At 38.1% G+C, this 22,753-nt stretch overlaps 1 protein-coding gene across 2 annotated transcripts; it reads right to left on the minus strand.

The window, feature by feature from the left end:
• LOC109230235 (protein kinase and PP2C-like domain-containing protein) lies at window positions 1,800-12,860 on the minus strand. Of its 2 annotated transcripts, XM_019395759.1 has the most exons (13): window positions 12,561-12,858; window positions 12,357-12,474; window positions 11,576-11,742; window positions 10,262-10,329; window positions 9,906-10,129; window positions 8,909-8,960; window positions 7,298-7,829; window positions 5,686-5,755; window positions 5,351-5,570; window positions 5,165-5,269; window positions 4,264-4,359; window positions 2,150-2,412; window positions 1,800-2,044 (listed from the first exon to the last, which is right to left on the minus strand). In XM_019395759.1, the coding sequence occupies exons 1-12, from the start codon at window positions 12,673-12,675 to the stop codon at window positions 2,218-2,220; spliced, it is 1,962 nt and encodes a 653-aa protein (XP_019251304.1). In that variant the 5' UTR covers window positions 12,676-12,858; the 3' UTR covers window positions 1,800-2,044; window positions 2,150-2,217. The 2 variants fall into 2 exon arrangements, with proteins under 2 accessions (XP_019251304.1, XP_019251307.1); XM_019395762.1 differs by lacking the exon at window positions 4,264-4,359 and having other exon boundaries at window positions 12,561-12,860.

Consider the following 22,753-nt stretch of genomic DNA (forward strand, 5'->3'; position numbering starts at 1 on the left):
CATCCCATTAACTTGATTTACCCCGAGGAGGGAGTCGCACTTAGCTTCGATCACCTCGTCCCCAAGGCTTTTAGCCAATTCGAGACCTGGCAATCATGGCCTCATACTCGGCCTCATTATTAGTCAATTTCACAGTTCTAATAGACTGCCTAACTACATTCCCGTGGGTGGTTTTAACACGATGCCCGGACCCTTTTGCGTTCGAGCCACTGTCTGTAAAAAGGGTACAAATTCCCGAGGTTAGAAATAATTCCCTTTCGACTTCGGGTATTAAGGCCGATGTAAAGTCGGCCACGAAGTCTGCCAAAATATGAGATTTTATGCGGTCCGGGATCGATACTCAACATCGTACCGGCTGATTTCGACGGCCCATTTGGCCAATCGGTCCGAGAGCTCGGGTTTGTGCATGAAGTTCCACAGTGAGTAAGAGGCAGCGACACATATGGGGTGGCATTGAAAGTACGATTTTAACTTTCTAGAGGCGCTTAGCAAAGCGAGCGCCAATTTCTCCAGGTGAAGATACCTTGTTTCAGCCTCGCCTAGGAAATTGCGTACCTTCCTCTTTCCGAACTAAGACTCCACTTACCGCCACCTCGGAAACCGCCAAGTAAAGATACAGCTGTTCGTCCGCCTTTGGATTGTGCAGTAGGAGCGGACTCGATAGGTACCGTTTGAGTTCTTCCAAAGCTTGTTGGCACTCTGGGGTCCAGGAAAAGTTATTCTTCTCCTTTAATAGTGAGAAGAATCGATGGCTTTTGTCCGAAGACCTTGATATGAACCGGCCTAGAGCGGCTATACACTCAATTAGCCTTTGAACGGCCTTGACGTTGTCCACCATGGTGATATCTTCTATGGCTTTGATTTTGTCGGGATTGATCTCGATCCCTCGATTGGACACCATGAACCCGAGAAATTTTCCCGATCTAACCCTAAATGCGCACTTCTCCGGCTTCAGCTTCATATTGTATTTTTTCAATATGTCGAAGGTCTCCTGCAAATGTTTCAAATGGTCCTCTGCTCTTTTGCATGTAAAAATGTGATATTTTAGCATGTAAAAATGGCAAAATTTCAATTAGTTTTGAATCTGCAGCTAATTTTCAATTACCGGTTAAAAGACTAGCCATTTTTGAATTTCTTACAGCCCTATAGGTATTGTTGATGTTTCCGCCATAAGGGAAATTAACATACCTTTAGTTTAGAATTTCCTTTATTATTTATCTGCATCTGTGATGCAAAAGTGCTCGCCTTGAGCTTTACCCTCGATCATGGTTTCAAAATATTTGAAGATTAATCCAAATGACCCAGAGGTTCCACTTGTATCAGTGTTATCAAAGGCGCACTTTAAGTGCGCTTAAGCCCTGAAGCGAGGCTCAAAACATGTTGAGCGCATCGTCTCGCTTCGCGGGCGCTTTAGTGTTGTCATCAAGGCTCTAAGGCGTACTTTTCCTTGCCAATGAGCGTAATCCTAAAAAGGCCGCACTAAACAATTGATATTTCACTCTATCATAAATTTTCTTCAATTTCCTTGTCCATATTTTGATATTCATTCTTATAGATATTAGTCTTAGATTAGACATACATATTTGTAGTTTTTCTCCATTTGCGTCTTTCTTTGTTAAAGCCTATGCTTTATTTGCGCTTTGCGCTTAAAGCTCCAACAGACCTTAGAGCTTTTTTGCGCTTTTCGCCTTTAATAACATTGACTTGTATATCAGACAAATATTATCATTAGGGGTCACTTTGCTTGCCTTAATATTTGACTTAACATAAATAACTATTAAAAAAGAACATCTGAGACAAGAACGCAACTTAGAAAGGATTTTAAACCAAGGAAATAGATCTCATCAGTATTTTTGTCCAATCGGTATCAGTTCTTTAACACGTCCAAAAAGAGAATAATTCTGTTTCGAATCAAGATTACAGATCAGAAAACCTCTTACACAAGCTGAACTGAATCCAAATAACTCTTATTGGTTAAATACGTTGCGTCTGTTCCTATTTGTTGATTTAAACTTCACAGAAAGAATCTGTTCACGAATGGCACCTTGCAAAAAATGATGAATGATGACATCAACAACAAAAACAACAAACCCAGTAGTTTCCCACAAGTGGGGTCTGGGGAGGGACGGTAAGATGTACGCAGCCTTACCCTTATCCTGGAAGGGCGGAGAGGCTGTTTCCGATAGACCCTCGGCTTGATGAATGATGACAGCAGAGCTAATAAATTCTCTCAGCTGTGGAAACTGGACGTAAGAAAACAACAATAACAGTTATGTTGTCTTTGCTGCCTCGTTCCGCAGCTTCTGTTGCTAACCTCTTTGAGCACATTCCTGGCTCTTTCACTGTGTCTCTGATTATGTTCACTACATCTGTCTCACTAACAACATCCCAAAGGCCATCACTGGCCATTACCTGATTAATTGAATAAGGCATAACCAAATGAACATTAAGATTTTCCTTCTGCTGCAACTATCATAAGCCATATAAACATATCTTAACATAAAAAGAACATATCTTTGTATACCCTCAGTGTAACACACTAAAGGTTAATAGATTGAACTGAAGCTTAGAAATATAGGGTATGGACTAAAGCTATGGGTACTTTATAAGAGTTTCTTGAATGTTTTTTGCCTACATCATAAAGATCTTCAGCAAACTTTAAAAAATAACAACGAAGAATAGGTGAAAGGGTAGATATCTAGGCATCTCCTTACATCTTAGATTCTAAAGAAAGTCCCTTGGCTCTCCTGGACTTACCCAACCACCAGGGGCGAAGCTCGAAGGTTACCTACGGATTTGGTCAAATCGATAGCTTTAGTCCAAATCCTGTATTCGTATTAAGAAATTGCTAATATATACAAAAATTAAATTCAGAACTCAGTTACTAACACTCCTGATGTTGCTATCCCAGAATTTAGAACCCATATATATTTAATTCTGACTCCACCTCTGCCAACCACAAAGCACCTATATTGCATACTTCACCTTTTCATCATAACAATGTAAACGTAACTATATTACAAAAAATTGTAACTTCAACATCTTAACTAAAAGGTCGACAGAAATTGAAGCGTGGCAACTGCTTGGCTGGGTTTTCTTTCCCGGATGTTTTCTCGCTGCCGCTCTGATACTATATGAGAAATATAATGACGCAGAAAAATTATACTATTGATTAATTAAGTGATTTTATAATAGCCCTATTTATATATAATATTACATAGTATTACTAGAGATGGCAGTGGGGCGGGGCGGGGCGGTTGCAGTGCGGGTTTTGCCTTAACTCGCAAACGCTTCAACCCGCCGTGCACTGCCCCGCGTAATAATTTTTTTATGTTTTCAACCCGCACCGCACCGCACCGCACCGCATTGTAAAAATATTTCCTTCTTTTCAACTTTAATGAGTAGTTTTTCCCCAATGTTTTCCTGTTAACTTGTATTAACAGAGCTAGTTGTTTTCTTTATTTTCGGGCTATTAAAATCAAGAATCAAAAGCATTATTAGAAAGAAAGCAAAACCCAGAAATTAAATGAGTAAAACGTTTTGCTATTACCTCTATTGACCATTTTAAATTTTCTTAGGATCAGTTTCTGGACAAAAGTGAACTCAATTAAGTGAATTGATTTTGTAGTAATAGTGATGATCTTAATGCATAAATTGGTTTGACGATGCAAACTAAATATAGCAAAAAAAATTGTCATATATTAATTTAAGATAAGGGAATAAATACTGAATATAATGTGGTAAATCGTAAAGGAATAAGGAAGAATGGAAGATTGAGCATGCTTAGCGACTTAGGATTGAATTATATTACCAGATTCTACAGAAAGCTCAATTTTTTCCAAAACCCGCAACCGCGTTAAGTTAAACAAAAAGTATTTCAACCAGCCCCGCACCAACACCGCCCCGCTCCACATAAGCTGAAACCTGCACTGCGCCGCACCCGCACCGCCCCATTGCCATCCCTAATCTGTACTACATAGCTATTTTCCGATGTGGGGCAATATATATTACTACTATCTAACAAATATAACAGAAATAAGAAGCTAAATCTAAAAGGAGAATCAACAAATTTGGTCAGGAAGTGCATAAAATGTAGGCAGATATAATAGTAAAGATAGATTCACTACTAGAATTTCATGAAGATAGATTCACTACTAAAATTTGACTACGTTAAGTAGTCATTGAAGTATCATGGAATGATATTTTCTTCCTGAGTAAAGTAAATGTCATCAAGATGGAAGAATCAACATTAGTAATCCTTACAATGTATTCATCCTCTGCAGAAAGAGTAGTTAGAGTTATCTCAGGTTCTGCAGTTACAGCTGGCTTCAGATCATCATCACCGATAGACCTAGTGACCTAGTGAAAGTAAAATTAATCAGATTATTTAATAATAATACAACTTCTATATTTTCTAAGATCCTGAATCACCAATTGTTTATTTCCCCACAATAAGGCCTAAATCACCAACTGTTAAGATAATATATCCTATTTATTGTTGGTCACAGCCGGATACATAGCCAGATTAAACTGCCACTAGTCTAGAGGTGTCTAGCACCCCTTCATATAATTTTAAACGTGGAAAATTTTCCATACTGATATAACACAAGTCATCAATAAACCATTCGCCATATTATACATGAAGAATGATCAAGGTACTGCATTAATTGGCTACTTTGATATTAATACATTTATAACGTGTATAAGAACTTGTCATTGAGCCACATGATATCTACATATTTTATAACCGGTCTTGAAGGAATACAACACAGACACCACTTTCCCTCACTAAAATGGATCGGGTAATGTGCATATATATTTCGTACATGCCTAGTGCTCCTTCATTTTTATCATCAAATAGCTTTTTGGGGATGTTTATTTAAAATGGAGCTGGGATCAGAAGGAAAGTGAAAATCATAAGAGATAAGACATGGGGATTCTCCTGATAAAAAATATAACTAGGGAACTGTAAGACTCCAACAAACCAGGAAATTTACAAAATACAGATTTGCAGAATATACACACGCATAGAAGGAAGCAAAAATATCCAAGCCAAAGGGCAAAAGTGGACAAGAATATAACAATTGTTAGGAATACTAGAATTCTGTATACTAGAAAAATCATCAGATAGTGCTAAAAAAGATGTGAAACTGGAAAGACTAACCTGGAGAGCCGCATCACCGACCCTCCATGTATCCACTTGCCATTTGACAAGGCCACCTGCACGGATAATACGCTCCCGCTCCTCATGACAACTTGCAACATGATCCTAAAACAGTATCATATATTAGTGCAAATGCAATGCCATCTGATTTCATCAGAAAGTAGGCTAAGTAAATGAACATCTCACCCTACTTAGAGCATACGGGTTACCAGCTCGACACAAGATTGTTCTGCAATCACCAGCATTAGCAACAATAAGTTTGTTTCTGACGATAAGAGCAGCTATTGCAGTACAACCAGGGTGCCAATCTTTCTGAACTGCTCCCTTGCGTTTGCGACAAGAATCAAGTTGTGTCCTGAATGCAACATCTGTCTTTATGAATGCTTCAAAAAGCGCATCAGAGGGACTGCAAAGTCATAAACATCCATGAGTTGTGTGCCTCGTCTCTCTGAAAATATTCTTGGTCATTCACACACGAATGAAATTGGAGAACAATCAGAAGCAAGTTAAGCTCGTAAAACCTGCTAATTGAACCGAGATTCTGCAAAAATCCTGGTAAGGCTCCAGCAGAAAACTCAGCTGCTGCTGAACCTGTAGGCACACTAATTAAGACTGCTATATTCCAGTGAAAGATTTTTCTAATAAGTTTTACGTACGAAAAACAGGGCTTCGTAAAGGCTGCCACCTCCTTGTTTGCTTAACCATAAAGTACAATCACTTAGGTGTCAAAATTACCTTCGCATCCTTTAACATTTCAAAAAGCACGGTGAAATGGAAACTTTAAGGAATCAGATGCCAGAGTAATTTCAGGACTAAAGTGATGCCCTCTGCATGCCAATTTAGAGGTGAGATTGGTATAGTCCATCAAAAGGAGTTCATTATTCAATCATGTTGTCAAAACCTTTGGACAGTTCACAAGATTCTGCCAAAAAGACACTACTAATTGCAAGACTCCTCGCAGTGAGACCTTGTAATTTACGTTTTTCAGTAACTGAAATTTAGCAAACCAACCATTTAAAGTTGGCTTTATGGTCAGCGGTCTACCCCACCTATTGATCCCAAGTTAACTAATCCCCCTCTCTCACCAAAAACCAAAAAGAGAATCTCATCAATTCATTTAGTAGAGGACACAAGGGTAGAATGATGAACCTCAAATTTAGTTGTTCTTGCAATGAGAAACCACTGGATAATATTCATCTGACGTAAGAAACAACCAAACCAACTGGTCCCAAAACATATAAAAAAGAAGCCACTTTGCTATTGATATAAAGGGATATGGAAGAGAAAAAAAGAGGAGGCCTAAAGCTGTAAGCATATCCCTACCTTCTTCCTAATGACTTTCCCTTTTTCATTGAAGCAAACAAATGTTAACACTGCTTGTGCTTTTCATGGTAAGGATGATTGTTTAGCAAATGGAGAAGTAAAAGATTTTTAATATAGGATGCAACAGTGACAAGGCATTAATTTAGCTTTTGTCTAACTATTCATTAACACTTTCCACATTTTGCGGCAACAAGTAACTTGCAGCCCTATACCTCATTCCACCCAAAAAAAAGGAAATCGTGTTGCTCGCTTATAGTTTTGAATGTTTAAGCACATCTCCTTTTTGGATTTTTCCAAAGCAATCTCCATTTTCTCTATAAGAAAAACTTTAAAAGGAAGATGTAGGGTCATTACAGCACTAAATTGTTATCATGATAATACGAATAACTGAAACAATTTATTATTGCTATTTTAGTTTTCATTGTTGTTAAATTTCGTACTGTTATTATTATCAACAAACAAAAAAAGCGATATGATGTTAGATACTATTTTCCCGTTCATCAACAACCAAATATTAAACACATGAAGCAACATATGATACCTATGTGTTCCTCAAAAAATTACTAGACGCCCACATTTCCAGCTCTTCAATCTCATTAAGCAAATAAGAACATTCAATTAGGTAGTGTAAAAAGATTACGCATTCCCTTACGATGACACTTAAACTAAGGGTATAATGGATAGGAATTAAGAAATTTGTTCAATCCATTTCCTTCAAAATTCTACTCCTGTCTCCCACAAGTAGAATACTCAGTGGTGATTTGATTCAACAGTTAAAATCACTAACCCAGAAAAGTACTTATATCCTACCTCGATGACCATCAAAGATTGCAAAGACGTGAATATCCTTTTCATCACACAATTGAGGCATAAGGAAGTGTCTATCTTCCATCGTTTCCCTTCTTCCACATGATGCAAAGGAACCCCAAGATAGAACTGGACTATATACTTGATCATCTGAATAATCCAGCCATGCGCCAGCAGCAAGGGCAGTAGGGGCCCTTTTTGAAAATTCTTTACCCTGACCGAACCAGCTAATATTCTCCTGATAGCTTTGGGTATTTGCACCATCAGAACCATTTGAAGAAATAAAAGAATCCGCTGATGCCATTTCTGTACGGTTCCTTCCAATTTCATCTTCCAAAATGGAACCAAGCTCCACGACAATATCATCAAAAGAAGGCCTACTTTGCGGATCTTTATCCCAACATCTTTCTATCAAAGAGAGTAAACTAGCTGAAGCACCAGATCGAAGATCAGCTAGAACGGGTCGTAAGCCTTCAGATACAACGGCTGCAGTAAGTTGCTGCTCAGTGTAGTTCATTTCAAGCACAGTATGGGCCTATCATATGCAAATATAGAACCAGTAAGCATCTTAGATATGTGACAGATCAAATCAACTGCTCGTAAGTTCTTATTCCAGATGTTTAAAAGAATCATATATCCGGAAATCAGCTTCTTGAATTAAAGCCGACTCCCATCTCGTATGTGGAGGAGAAAACATAGAAGTTCTTCTACCATTTCAAAGGAGAGCATATTCTTACGAATCCTATTAACCATAAAATTGCTCCTATCTCATAAGTGTTCATGCATAAAAAAAATACGAGTAGCAGGATAAGAATGAATATGTCTTTGATCAGTGTAATAAGACAGCAAGTAGTTTATTATAGCCAAAAAAATTCATTTTAACATCTTTATACAAGAGAAAAGGAAAAACGATAATTTAATTAATTAATCCTTAAGATAAATACATTGCTATGTTCCTCACTTTGCATTCTGCAAGATCCTCCTAGGGGTTGTTTGACGGACAGATACTGAAATGGACTAAGCTGGATAAGAAGAATTAATCTGCGTTTGGTAGCACCTTGAAATTTTGTAGGGTAAGTTTTCTATAGTAAATATGGGATAATATATTGAAGGGGGACCTCAGTGCAGCGCTAAGAGTGGTCTTGTGTGACCAGGAGGTTATAGGTTTAGGCCGTGGAAACAACCTCTTGCATAAATGTTAAGGTAAGGCTACATACAATAGACCCAATGTGGTTCAGCCCTTTTCCGGACCCGATGCATAGCAGCTGCTCTTTGTTTCTAAACCCCCAATAGCTTGAGAGAATAATTTATCTGGGTATTCCCAAACTTACTTCCTCTTTTCTCTTTCTCTTCTTTACATTCTACATTCTGGAAAGACCTTCATTTATGTTGTGCGTGACTGTTTACCCAATAAAAGAAAATAGAACTGAAGAATAACCAACAACCTTATGTAGGTTTTTTTTTTTTTTTTTTTTTGTGAAAGGTAAAATTTAACTTACAGTTGATAGGTTAAATAAAAGTTGACAATTGGCGGGCCCTAACTAGCTTGAGATTGGGTGTATTTGTTGTTGTAATTAAAGGCTGAAATTTTGAGGAAGTGAAAGAAAGACCAACCTGTGCCTCTGCACGGAGATCAGTGTATGGAACTACGCCAGTAAGCAGCTCACTGCAACATTATGAATCCACAAGAACTTGCTGTTAAAATGTAGAATACGAAAGATATGTTTCATAAAAGTTCCAAATAAAACACACGTATGAGTTAATCCATGTATGTTTTGGCATCAGCTATAAAGTGAGGACAAATAAACACTTGCTGCTGCATGCAGCCCATCATAGTATTACTAACGAGAGAGAAAAGGATCTGCGAGTAAATATGGATACAATAACACAAAACTAGCTCATAATGGGAACAACCAATTCTTTGTCGTGATTCATTAAAAAGAAGATAATAATAGAAAATAAACACGAGGCTGGTGCAAGCATCAATGATGTCTCTAATTATTATCATGGGGACACAAAAAGGTTTCTGAAACCACACTTTCTGGAAGAAATTTTCAGAGGCCATAAGCGGTCGCATGTTCTTCCGGTTGCAGGAGTTGCCCATATGGAAGATATCTGTGGACCCTAAATGTCTATATTTCCAGTATCTGTAAGATGAACATGTGAGATAGTTTAGGGTAGATCAGAACATGTATTTGGCATGTGAATGAATGAGTTTTCACTTGCTATAGATGGAGTCTATTACCCCAACCTAAATGGAGCACATTTCATGTTTATGCTAATCTTTTCTCTTTAGAGTTTAGGCAGCTAAAAGATTTATTTGGATTGAATTCATTTGAATTTTGTTTATAGAATATTCAACCCTTGGTGTTTCCACTCTTCTTGCCACTCCATCTTCATGGAGAAGTCCATCCAACCAGCATTGTGACAACCAAGGATTGATGCTAAACGACATTTAGGAAGCTACTTATTTAGACAGAAAACAACATCCAAACAGCATACATTTTACATTGAGGTTAGGCATTACAAGTTAGTATCAGGTAAGTGAACTTGCAGAATCAATTGCATTTCTAATTGTGATGCAAAAGCAGCTTGTGACCCCAAAACTTACTTCAGTGATATTCCAAAGCTATATACATCAGATTTTTCAGTCTGTATCTCTTTCCTCAGCACCTCTGGTGCCATGTAAATAAGCGTCCCAACCATATTCCTCTTATGGAAACCTCCAGTGGGCTTGCCAGTCGATTTCCAGTTTTCAGTGGAAACTAGTTTAAGATTCTTTTTGTATTCTGCCAAACCAAAGTCGGCAAGACGTGGTTGTAGCTGTCTATCAAGCTGCAGTATAGCAAAAAAAAAATATGCCAATGAATTATAGCATGAGATAATTGAGAAGGGGTTAAACTTATTTAAAGTTGGCAAGGATATACATAAAAACTGTAGAAGAAACAGGAAGATCAAAGACATTACAAGAATGTTTGCTGGTTTCACATCCCTGTGCACAATCCCAAGGTTATGTAGGTATTGTAGGGCCTTTGCTGTAAAAGGAGAAAAGTATTGTAAATTTTGCTAAAACTGAATTGATTCATTTTCATTGAGAGAGGAATAAAGGAGAGAAAAGAAAGAAGCCTAGACGACTCAATACAGCTTCCCTGTGTATCCAGCAACACGACAGAGCAGCAGGGGCATATGTTTTTGATATCACTAGGTATTAGGCCATAGGCCATGTTTACTTAGGACTAGCTGCTGTGCTTTGATTTCAAAAAGAGTTTGGAGAAAGAAATGCCATCTAAGCAACCATCTTTTATGTTTAGAACCATTTGAAAGGATGGCCAGATTTAGGGGAGAAACCGAGGAATGAGGAAGAGAGTGGGAGATACTTGACTTTAGAAGGAAAAAACATCTTAGCTAGCACATTACTCTTTCTTCAGTAAGATCCCCAAATTAACAGACTAGTACTCAACAAAATGCAATGGCGTTTCTTGAAACGTCATTGCTTCCTGAAACGTCGTGGTATTCGCTTCCTTCCTCCTATTTTCTGTTTCAGTTCCATTACCCAATGATTTTCTTCTATATACTTCATCATGGTTAAATAAATTCTCAATAGTTGAAATAATTACTAAACTACTAAATCTCAATCAGTTGTCTACTAATGATTCTACCGTTATCCATGCTCTTTCCCCCATTTTATTCCATATGTTCTATCACCAATGAATCACAATCTGGTATTGTAGACTTCCAATAGAAGCTCATTTATTATTTTTCCCTTATCACATTCTTTTCTTTTTCTTGATAAATGTCTGTTTCATCACATTCTAACGGATTCCATTCTCAATGCAAGTTTCACAATGTTAATTGTTCACCTTCGTGGAAAACATTATAAATTCTTTGGCATTACTTCAAATCATTATCTCTATTAGATAAGCTAACATCCCTACAACAAAAAAAAGAAAACAAATTACTCCATCCGTTTTAAAAAGATTATCCTAGTTTGACTTGGCACAAACTTTAATAAATAAAGGAAGACTTTGGAGATATGTAGTCTTAAATAAGCTATAACATTTGTGTGGCTGTAAAACTTTTGAAACTTGTGGTCTGAAACCTGTCATACATATTTGTATGGCTATAAATACTTCCTATTAAGAAAGTATTAAAATGTGTCAATATTTTTGAAACGGACTAATAAGAAAATAGTGCAACTCTTTTTGAAAAAGAGGGAGTACGTATTATCCATGATGACACATAAAACGACAAGCAGCTGGAAAATGCAAATGCATAACACACCTAGACAAGTTGCAACTTCAAGTGCCTGTCTTATACTTGGGCTCCATTCATCCACATGTAATTTCCCGGCAAGATTTCCGGACTCATAAAATTCAAAGAAAAACATGTAATTTGGCGGCTTGGCATGCGCCGCAACTAGCTTTGCTATCCCCGGATGATCCAATTTGCTATAGCCAAACAACATTACAAAAAATTCACAAACAAATAAATTAGCCAAGCTCAAAAGCTTAACCATAAATCACAATTTTCTCATACTTAAAGATAAGTTAAATATACTAGCTTTGCCATTTAGAAATGGCCAACTTGCTATATCATTCTTTTTCTTTGTATAAGTGACACAACTTGTTACTCCCTCTAGTTCAAAAAGAGTGAAGGGGTTCAAAGTACGAGTGCCAAATCTTCTAATTTTTATTCTAAGTTTGTACATGGGATTCTTAATCTTCTTAACTACAATATACATAATCAGAAACTGGATAAAATACTATATAAATTACAACTTTTTATTATTAAGAATATTTTAAAAACTATATAAAAAATTTTGGTCAAAGAAGAAGCTGTTTTACTCCCTATACAATAATAGTGTCATAGAAAGTGCATATTCAAACCACATTACACAACAAGACAAACAAATTAACCGAGCTCAACCACAGAACCCCATATCCAACAATTTGCTCATAATTAGAACTACTAGCTTTGCCCATATGAAGACAAACTAATCAATCTCAAACATAGATAAACAACACAGCCCTATACTCAAGCAAAATAAAGGGAGGAATTTCACCATAATAATTGGAGTTCTTTATGGAATTTATCAATATCTTCAGAGGTGGACAAGATGGGTTTTTTCACAGCAACTCTTTTACCATCAAGAATGGCTTCATACACCACACTTTCAGCCCCTGCAACCAAATGCCTTAAACCAATCAATTAATATAAAGTTGAATGCCTATATAGATTTCAATTTTTTCTTTTAAGGAATAAAGACCTCGGGCAATTGGGTGAGAGAGGGAATAAGAAGGAGGTGGGAGATGAATGGGGATTTTGGGGCTGGTACAGCAACCGCGAATGCAAGTGTTAGGTTCCAAGATTTCCAGACCCATGTTCCTGTCCTCTCTTCCTCGTGAAATTGCCTTATCAAAATCAAAGATTGCAGCGAGGAAGAGAAATGGTCAAATGGACATGCAAGAATGAAGCTTATTGGTCACCGTACATATATTCAGTTAAAAGGTGGACTCAATTGGAGGAACTTTCCGCGGTTGGTAAGCAAGTTCGTCTCCTCTCTGTACCCATTGGCCCACCATTTCATCAAATAGTATACATTTTTGTAAAGGAAATTACTACTCCTGCTTAGGCCTCTCATTTGTTTGCACTTAATACAGGTCTGAATCTTAATCATTCAGATCTCAGACAATAAGTGCATTTGTTTTTAAAGTCTGAATCTTGATTATTCAGATCTTAATTATTAAGTGTATTTGGTTTTTTTAATTTACAACCACTTAATGGGTCTGAATAGGTCTGTATGATTAAGATCTATAACAGAGACTTAATTTCATTAAGATGCTATCACATATTCATTATTAATTGCCGTCACCGCCTATCATTATTAACTACCACCATGCCGCCGCCGCCACCATACACAACCACCACCACCACGCCGCCACCATCCTCAATCATAGCCGCCACCATTTTCGACCGTCACCACCCACTATCCCCACCACTCCGACCACCATCATTCTCCCCCACAATCAACACTCATCCACCTCAACTACCACAACTGACCACCCCATCACCATCAACAACCACAACCAACACTGCCCATCATTATAACCTACCACCACCAACCCACCACCTTCTTCAGTCACAACTATTACCACCACCCGCCTTTATTAACTATCATCAACCACCACCACCACCATCCTCAATCATAATCGCCACCACTACCAATCACTACTAGCTACTAGCATGAACCACCATCATCAACCAAAACTACCACTAACCACCGCCTCTAGTCGGCATTCACCCGTTAGCCATCACCACCAACAACTATCATATTTTTAAAAACTATAAATTTTATTGATAGAATATTAGATTAGTTATTTCATTTGAATTTTAAGTTTATTAATTTTCAAATAAAGATAACTTTTATACATTCAGATGTTAAAAATCAAATAGTCTTAATTATTTTTATTCAGATCTTAATACACATCTTAATCTATTCAGATGTGTATTTAGATTCAGATGTCTTAATCTTAATACACATCTTGATATTCAGATGTGTATTTAGATTCAGACGTCTTAATCTTTAAAAAAACAAATAAGGCCTTAATAGGGCTGTCGCCGGTCTAAAGGAAGGTTCTGGGTACTTAAAAGGGATTGTGTACGGGGCAGTACCGGGTAAATTTTAAAAATAGCCAGATTTACAACTGGTCGTTCAAAAATAGCCCAATTTCAAAAGTAATCGAAATTTAGCCATTTTTTATATAAAGATAAATCTGAGCGAAAATACTGTTCAAAACCCGAAAAATACTCCAGTATATTATGCTGGAGTTCCAGCATAAGTATACTTGAACTCCAGTATATTATACTAGATGTTGGCCTAAGATCAGTTGAAGTTTTGAAGAATGACAAACGACTCAGTGAAGGACCAGGTTCATCTAAGGAGACACGGTTGTTATGGCCCATACACATGAGATGCACGTGAAGAAGATAAGTCCTTGAGATCAAGCAGCAATATCTTGATGAATATCTTCTGAACTGATTGAAAAGATTGCATATAGGATAAGGAGTTGAAGTCTCCTTATGAAAAGAGAATTACATCCGGATCAAGAATATGGATTAGGAGTTAGAGTTGTTCTTGGACTCGAATTGTCAAAGGATCCACAATTCGAGTTCTTATCAAACTCTGATTACTAACTCTATAAATATAACGATTGTTATCTTTTACAGGTGATTGCACATAAGCTGAAGTTAAACCAAATTGAGAGCAAAAGAGCTAGGCGATTGTTGCAAGCAATTTGTGTGTGATACAAGTGTGCAAATCTGAAGCTACAAGAACTAAGTGTGAAGAACCAATTCTATTGTGTCTTTCTTTATTTCTAGTTCAATTGTAGTAGGTGTTTTAACATTGTACCTTTCCTTCTTTCTTAGAAGCAATTGTATTAGGTGCATTGAGTATTCAAGTTAGAGTTAACTTGAAAGTGTCGCAACAGTTGAGGCTGTGTGCTACACTTGGATTAGAGTTAATCCTTAGGTTTACAAAGAGTTTTGTAAATGCTGTTTTTGGCTAATTGAAGTTTAGTGAAAGTTTGGGAAAATCCTACTGAGTAGTAGGTCGTGGTTTTCACCTTTTGAGCCAGGTGTTTTCCATGTAAAAATCTTTGTGTTCTTTATTTCTGTATTTTAATTCCGTAAACAGTAGAAGTTAGAACACCTAGAAGAACCAGGTTCTTCTAGTACGAAAATTAGGTACCACACAAATCACCCCCCCCCCTCTTGTGTGGTATTGACGTCTAAAACTTCAATTGGTATCAGAGCAGGTTATCCTTGAAGAGGCTAACACCTTAGGAGAAGATCAAAAATGAGTGCACCACTTGGGAACTGGGAAGGGCAATCCACTGCCAGACCTCCACTTTTCAATGGTTTGTATTACTCTTGGTGGAAGAACAGAATGAGAGATCATATCATAGGGGAAGACTATGAACTTTGGGATATAATTACTGATGGTCCCCTAGCTACCACTAAGAAGAATGCAGAAGGAATTGATGTGCCAAAAACAAGGGTTGATTGTACTGTTGAGGATCTGAAGAAATGGGCGAAAAATGCTAAAGCCAAGAAGTGGCTAGTGTGTGGTCTAGGACCAGATGAGTACAACATGATTCAAAGCTGTACAACTGCTAAAGAAATATGGGACACTCTACAAGTGGCTCATGAAGGAACGCCTCAAGTAAAAAGGTCAAGAGGAACTCTTCTGTATTCTCAATATGAGAATTTCACTATGAAGGAAGGAGAAACTATCCAGGAGATGTATACTAGATTCACTACTCTGACTAATGAGCTTAAATCTCTTGGAAGGACCATCCTTGAAGAAGACAAGGTTGAAAAGATTCTGACAAGAGTTCTGCCAGTCACTTGGGAAAGCAAGATCACTGCCATTCAAGAATCCAAGAATATTGCTACCCTTAGGCTGGATGAACTAATTGGGAACTTAACTGCCTATGAAATAAGGAGACAAACAATGAAGATGGATACCCCCAAAAAGGAGAGAAGTTTAGCTCTCAGAATCACTGAAGGTGCAGATTTGGAAGATGATGAAGTAGCCATGATCACTAGGGATTTCAAGAAGTATCTTATGAGAGGAAAGGGTGAAGTACAAACTTCAACAAAACAAGAGCTCCGGAGAAACAGATCAATGAAGGCTGCTACAAGTGTGGTAATACTGATCACATGATCAAAAACTGTCCTCAATGGGAGATTGAGTGGAAGAAAGAAAGAGCTGAAAGAAGAAACAGGAAGAAGGAACAGGTTCAACCAAAAAGAAACAAAGGTTCAACTAAGGCTATAGTTGCTGCTTAGGGAGAAACATCAGATGAGGACTCTGAAGATGAAGCTGGGGAGGATCAAGCTCTAATGGCCATTGGAGAATCAGAGGATGAACAAGAGGTAAGTATTCTTCATCTCAAAGACAAGATCAAATTCTTGTCTAAAGAAAGGCTAGCTGAACTCTTAACAGACTTCATTGATGAGTCTGAGATAATTAGTAATGAAAAGGAAGTTCTGTCTAGGGAATGTGTGATTTTAAAAGCTAAATGTAAAAGTCTAGAGTCTAGGGCAAATGAGAGTGATAACAAAAATGCTGAGTTGAAGAACCAGGTTCTTGAACTTGACAACAGTGTCCTAGAACTTAGATCTGAAAATCTGAAACTGAAATTAGGAACAGGAAAGAAGATAGCTGATCACACATATCTTACTCTAGAAGAAAATTTAGGAAAAATGAAGGATGAATTATATAAGAAAGATGAATTCATCAAAATCTTAAAAGAAGATCTAGGAAAGGTAAAACATGAACTAGACAGATTTTGCAAGTGGAACAAAGCATCTGATGCTCTCTCTTGGTTGCAAGAGCATCATAGCAGTAACAAAAGAGGACTTGGCTATGGAACTCAAGCTCCTAAATGGGATCCAAAAAGCAAGTACCTCACTCTTCCTGAAAATAAAATCTGCACACACTGTGGCAAGACTGGCCATTACAAATATGAATGCAATGAAAAAGAGAAGGCCAGTCAAAGGAACAAGTCTTTTGTTAAAGAAAAGAATAAATTGCATGAATGGGCAAGAAGGAATTTAATCCATCCTTTTGCCTATAGAAAGGGACCCAAACTGGTTTGGGTTCCTAAGACTAACCCCTGATTTCATTTTGTAGGTTCAACTGAAAGGGAGGAGCCAAATATGGTATATGGATAGTGGCTGCTCAAAACACATGACTGGGGACAAGGACCAGTTCCTTTCACTTGAGGACTTAAAAGGAGGTAATGTCTCCTTTGGTAATGGAAAGAAAGGTGAGATCATTGGGTTGGTAAGGTAGGCAAGACTGATTCTCATTCCATAGAGAATGTCTACCTGATAGATGGTTTGAAATATAGCCTAATAAGTGTGTCACAACTGTGTGACAGAGGTAACCTTGTAGCTTTTACCTCCACCAAGTGCTTTGTGATTAATCTCATCACTGACAAAATTGTTTTGCATGGAAAAAGAGTTAACAATATTTACATTGTAGATTTGTCAACTCTTTCAGAAAATGAACTTACATGCTTAAGCGTGTTGGTAAATGATCCCCTCCTATGGCACAAAAGACTTGGTCATGCTAGTCTGAATCAGCTAAACAAATTAGTCTCCAAGGACTTGGTTGTAGGTTTACCTAACATCAAGTTCAAGGAAGACAAAGTCTGTGAGGCATGTGCAAGGGGGAAGCAGGTAAGGACATCCTTTAAAACCAAGAAAATGGTGAGTACGTCCAAGACGTTGGAACTGGTTCATATGGATCTATATGGTCCAATGAGAACCATGAGCAGAGGTGGAAAGAAATATGTAATGGTGCTAGTTGATGATTATTCCATATTCACCTGGGTTTTATGTCTAACCTCTAAAGATGAAGCATTTGACATGTTCTCTGCATTTGTTAGGAAAACTCAGAAACAATTAGGAAATCAACTTGCATCCATTAGGTCTGATCATGGAACTGAGTTTGAAAACTCTAAGTTTGCTGAATTTTGTGATGAAAATGGCATAGATCATAATTTCTCTGCCCCTAGGACTCCACAACAAAATGGTGTAGTTGAAAGGAAAAATAGAACTCTTGAGGATATGGCCAGAACAATGTTATTATCTAGCAAATTACCTCACAGTTTCTGAGCAGAGGCTGTAAACACTGCATGCTACATCATAAATAGATGCATGACCAGACCACTAGTAGAGAAGACTCCCTATGAGTTACTTAAAGGGAGAAAACCAAACATATCCCATCTTAGGGCTTTTGGTTGCAAGTGCTATGTGCACAATAATGGAAAAGACTCTCTAGGACAGTTTGATCCCAGAAGTGATGAGGGAGTATTCTTGGGATATTCTTCACATAGTAAAGCTTATAAAGTTTTTAATAAAAGAACATTGTGTGTAGAAGAGAGTGTGCATGTAGTATTTGATGAAACTAACATTCTTTCTGAGAGACAGGAACAAGAAGATGAAGCCATTGGACTAGTCAAAGATCTGGCTGAATCATCAGCTCAGGTCAAAGTGGTACCTGCAGAAGGAACAGGTGATGGAACAAGTTCATCCTTACAGGGCAACCTGACAGGGGGAAGAAATCAAAAGGGAACTGAAATAAACCCCTTAAAAGAACTTGCTCATGAACCTGTTCCTCATCAAATTGATGAAACATCCAGCAGAAGCCAGTTGGTTGTAAAGCCTCACAAGTATCAAAGTTCTCATCCCATTGAGAACATTCTCACTGATCCAACTTCTGGAGTCAAAACCAGATCACAATTAAAGAATTTGTGTGCTTTTGATGCCTTCTTATCTATATTGAACCTAAAAATATTTCTGAGGCTTTGCAGGATGCAGATTGGGTAAATGCAATGCAAGATGAGTTAAACCAGTTTGAAAGAAGTCAAGTTTGGCACCTAGTTCCTAGACCCAAGGACAGATCAGTCATTGGTACCAAATGGGTCTTTAGGAACAAACTTGATGAAGATGGAACTGTCACAAGGAACAAGGCAAGATTGGTAGTCCAAGGCTATAGCCAAGAGGAAGGGATAGATTATGATGAGACCTTTGCCCCAGTTGCAAGACTAGAGGCAATCAGACTCCTCATTGCCTTTGCAGCACATATGGAATTCACTCTCCATCAGATGGATGTCAAAAGTGTTTTCTTAAATGGCTACCTCAAGGAGGAAGTGTTTGTGAAACAACCTCCAGGATTTGAAAGCAAGGAATGTCCTGACCATGTGTATAAGCTGGACAAAGCTCTATATGGGCTCAAACAGGCCCCAAGAGCTTGGTATGAACGACTATCAAAATTCCTACTGGAGCATGGGTACAAAAGAGGTAAAATTGACAGCACTTTGTTCCTAAGGGAAAAAGGTAAAGACCTCCTTGTTGTACAAATATATGTTGATGACATAATATTTGGGGCCACTTCTGATAGGTTGAGTAAGGACTTTGCAAAATTAATGGGAAGTGAGTTTGAAATGAGTATGATGGGTGAACTAAATTTCTTCCTAGGCTTGCAGATCAAACAAAGTCCAAATGGAACCATGATTCATCAGCAGAAGTATACAAAAGAACTAATCAAGAAGTTTAAAATGGAAGACTCTAAAGAAATAGATACACCTATTGCAACTGCCACTAAATTAGATGTTGATGAACCTGGTTCATCAGTTGATCAAAAGTTGTATAGGGGTATGATTGGTTCACTCTTGTATCTTACTGCCAGCAGACCTGGCATTGTTTTCAGTGTAGGACTTTGTGCTCGTTTTCAAGCTAATCCTAAAGAGTCTCACTTGACTGCTGTCAAGAGGATATTGAGATATCTGAAGGGGACTACTGAATTGTGCCTATGGTACCCTAAAGGTAGTAATTTCGATCTAGTAGGTTATGCTGATGCTGACTATGCAGGTTTCCTAGTGGATAGAAAAAGCACCTTAGGTATGGCTCACTTTCTTGGTTCATGTCTTGTATTATGGGCTACCAAGAAACAAAATTCAGTAGCCCTATATACTGCTGAAGCTGAGTATGTGGCTGCAGCTTCTTGTTGTGCTCAACTACTGTGGATCAAACAACAATTAGTAGACTTTGGTATGGAAGTGGGATGCATACCAATATTCTGTGATAACACTAGTGCTATAAGTATGACAAAGAACCCTGTTCATCATAAAAGGACCAAGCACATAGATGTTAGACACCACTTCTTAAGAGATAACTATGAGAAAGGGTTAATTTCTATAGAATTTTGTGCTACTGATAAACAAATAGCTGATATTTTCACTAAAGCACTGAGTAAAGAAAACTTTGAAAGGAACAGGTTGGAATTAGGGATGATTAAGATCACCTAAAAGGTCCAGTTCAGAATGCATAATGAAATGAAAAAAATGAATATTTTGGTTAGGAGTTCTTAATTCAATGTAAATATCTAGACTAATTCTTACTCAGTCACATACTTTGATTAGTATACTCCTGTGACATGTGTTTATATGAATCCTTAATCTCTTACAAAGTTTTTCTATTCTGACATTTGAGGCATGATCAAGGGAAGTTTTACTTGAAGAACCTGGTTCATCAGTATATGCTCATAAGAAAGTTCAGGTATGTTTCTATACTTTGCACAATTATAAAGATAAAATTATCAACCATGAGCAGAAGTCCTAATTATACCAAACTTTCATAAATTCTATCCGTTGAGCATTGAACCAGTTTCATTATCCTAGGAGTCTAACTAAAACGGGATTTTTTTTCCTAAAAACTAGCGTCACTCATTTATCTCTAAAGAGACTGGAACTCTAATTTGATTAGACTTCTTATTGACCTCTGAAAAGGCTGCCGTTACAGGCTTAATCATGATCCCTTTTTAAATACACTCCAAACCCTCTTTCATCACTCATAACCGTCATTTTACTTCTCTAATCCTTCTGATAAACCCTTTTCTTCTCCAAAAATCCCCAAAATATTTCCAGAAATTATCCGCCATGAATAATCCTTAAGACAATCCTGGAACTCCCCCACCTATTTCCTCTAATACCTCATCATCAACACCTCCAGTTGAAAGTCCAAAATCCAGATTTTGCAGGCAAAAGATATTAGCTAGAAAAACTGTAGCATCCGGCCCTCTCAGAAAAGCCTTGAACGAGAAATTAAAGGCTAGTCAAAGAAAGGAGGCTTCATCTGAAGAATCCCACTCAAGCTCTGAATCTGAAAAGTTCATCTCTACTAGTGAAGGAGAAGAACTTGGGTCATCTGACAATGACAAGAGTCAAGAAAACCCAAGAGAGGTAAACACCTGTTATGTATTTTCTGATATAGCTGAGAAGGTAGATAATATGTTTGTGCTTGTGGGTGTTATGAAAAATGTTGAAGGGGCTGAGACTAGTAGGAGGAGAAAGAAAAAGAAAGGGGAGGTTCTTGCTATATGTGGTGGTGGAGAAGAAGGTGGCTTGAAGTCAGGGGGAAGCGGATCAGGAGAAGCTGCTGAGGGACTTGTTAAGATAAGTGAGCAACAAGAAGAACTTGGTTCTTCTGTGGAGGAGACTTTAGCAGATATTCTAAAGAAAGTAGGGGCCAGTTATGACCCAAAGAAGCGCAAGGCGTCTTCACAAAAGACCCCAATTGCTGACAAACCATCAAAGAAAAGCAAAGTAACATCTCCCAAGACTGCTGCTACTTCTGTACCTAGGGGAAGAACTACAAGGAGTAAAGTAAGGCAAAGTGAAGCAGAACTACAGGAAGCATTAGAGAAGAGTAAGAAAAAGAAGAAGGAAAAAGGAAAGGAAAAGGTAGTAGAAAGTTCTGAGGCTGCTGTAGAAGAGGAGGAGGAGATGGACCTGGTCCATCAAGAGAGAGAGGCACAACTGAAGAAGTGGTTCCCACTGTCAAACCAAAAAGAACCAAGACTCCTGCAAAGAAGTCTTCAAAGTCTGTGCCTGCTGAACCTTCTTTGGCTGAAAGAACAAGGTCTGCTGTAAAAGGAAAACAAATGAAAATTACTGAGGAAGAAGATGAGGAGTGGAGTGAAGAAGAAGAAAAGGAGGACTCTGAACAAGAGCAAGATCGCTTTGTTATTTTTAGCAGGAGGAAAATATTGAAGGGAAGGCTACTGAAAGACCTGGAGGAGCCAGGCATGGTTAGGCTGGTAGATGCTTTAGCTGCACAGGGCTGGAAGGACATGGTCCTTCAGATGGATGGGAGACTAGCCAGAAGAGAGTTGATTGAATTTATGGCGAATGGCTCTGTGGAAAATGGGCGAGTAACCAGTATAGTGAAAGGTGTGAAGGTGGAGTTTGATGCACCAGAGCTGGGCAGGATTCTAGACATCCCAAGTGAGGGCTATGATGATTACACTAGGCAAAGGTGGCCTTGTCTAGATGATCTGCCCACAGCACTCCAAATTACCAGGAACTTCTGTGACACAAAGGATGCTGAAGAGGTGCCTGAAGCACGATTTGTTCAAAAGAGTGAAATGAAGCCAGAGCATAAAGTGCTCTTTGAGTTTGTGAACAAATGTCTGTTGCCTAGACAAGAGAGGAGGCACACTGCAAATTATATGGACCTGGTTCTCATGGAGTGTCTTGTGAGGGGTAAACAAATCAATTGGCCTGCTTTCATAGTCAAATTGCTGGACAGAGTCATAAATGGTTCAAAGGCTCATGCTACTCCTTATGGATTCATTTTGACAACTGTACTGGACAGGCTGAACGTCCCTTTGAAGAAGTGGGAAAATGCCTCCAGTAAGGAGCACTTTGGAATCAAGACTCTCCAGGCCTGTGATTATCTGCTAAGTGTTGCCCCTGTTGAACCTGGTTCATCCGTAAAAACTCCAGTGAATAGCAAAGTTAGAGCTTTGATGCAAGAATGTGGGACCAAAGATGCTGAGATTGCTAGGCTTCAGGCTCGAGTAGCTGAATTGGAAGAAGAAAG

Source organism: Nicotiana attenuata, chromosome 1 (assembly GCF_001879085.1).
Source record: "Nicotiana attenuata strain UT chromosome 1, NIATTr2, whole genome shotgun sequence".
Classification (NCBI taxonomy): domain Eukaryota; kingdom Viridiplantae; phylum Streptophyta; class Magnoliopsida; order Solanales; family Solanaceae; genus Nicotiana; species Nicotiana attenuata.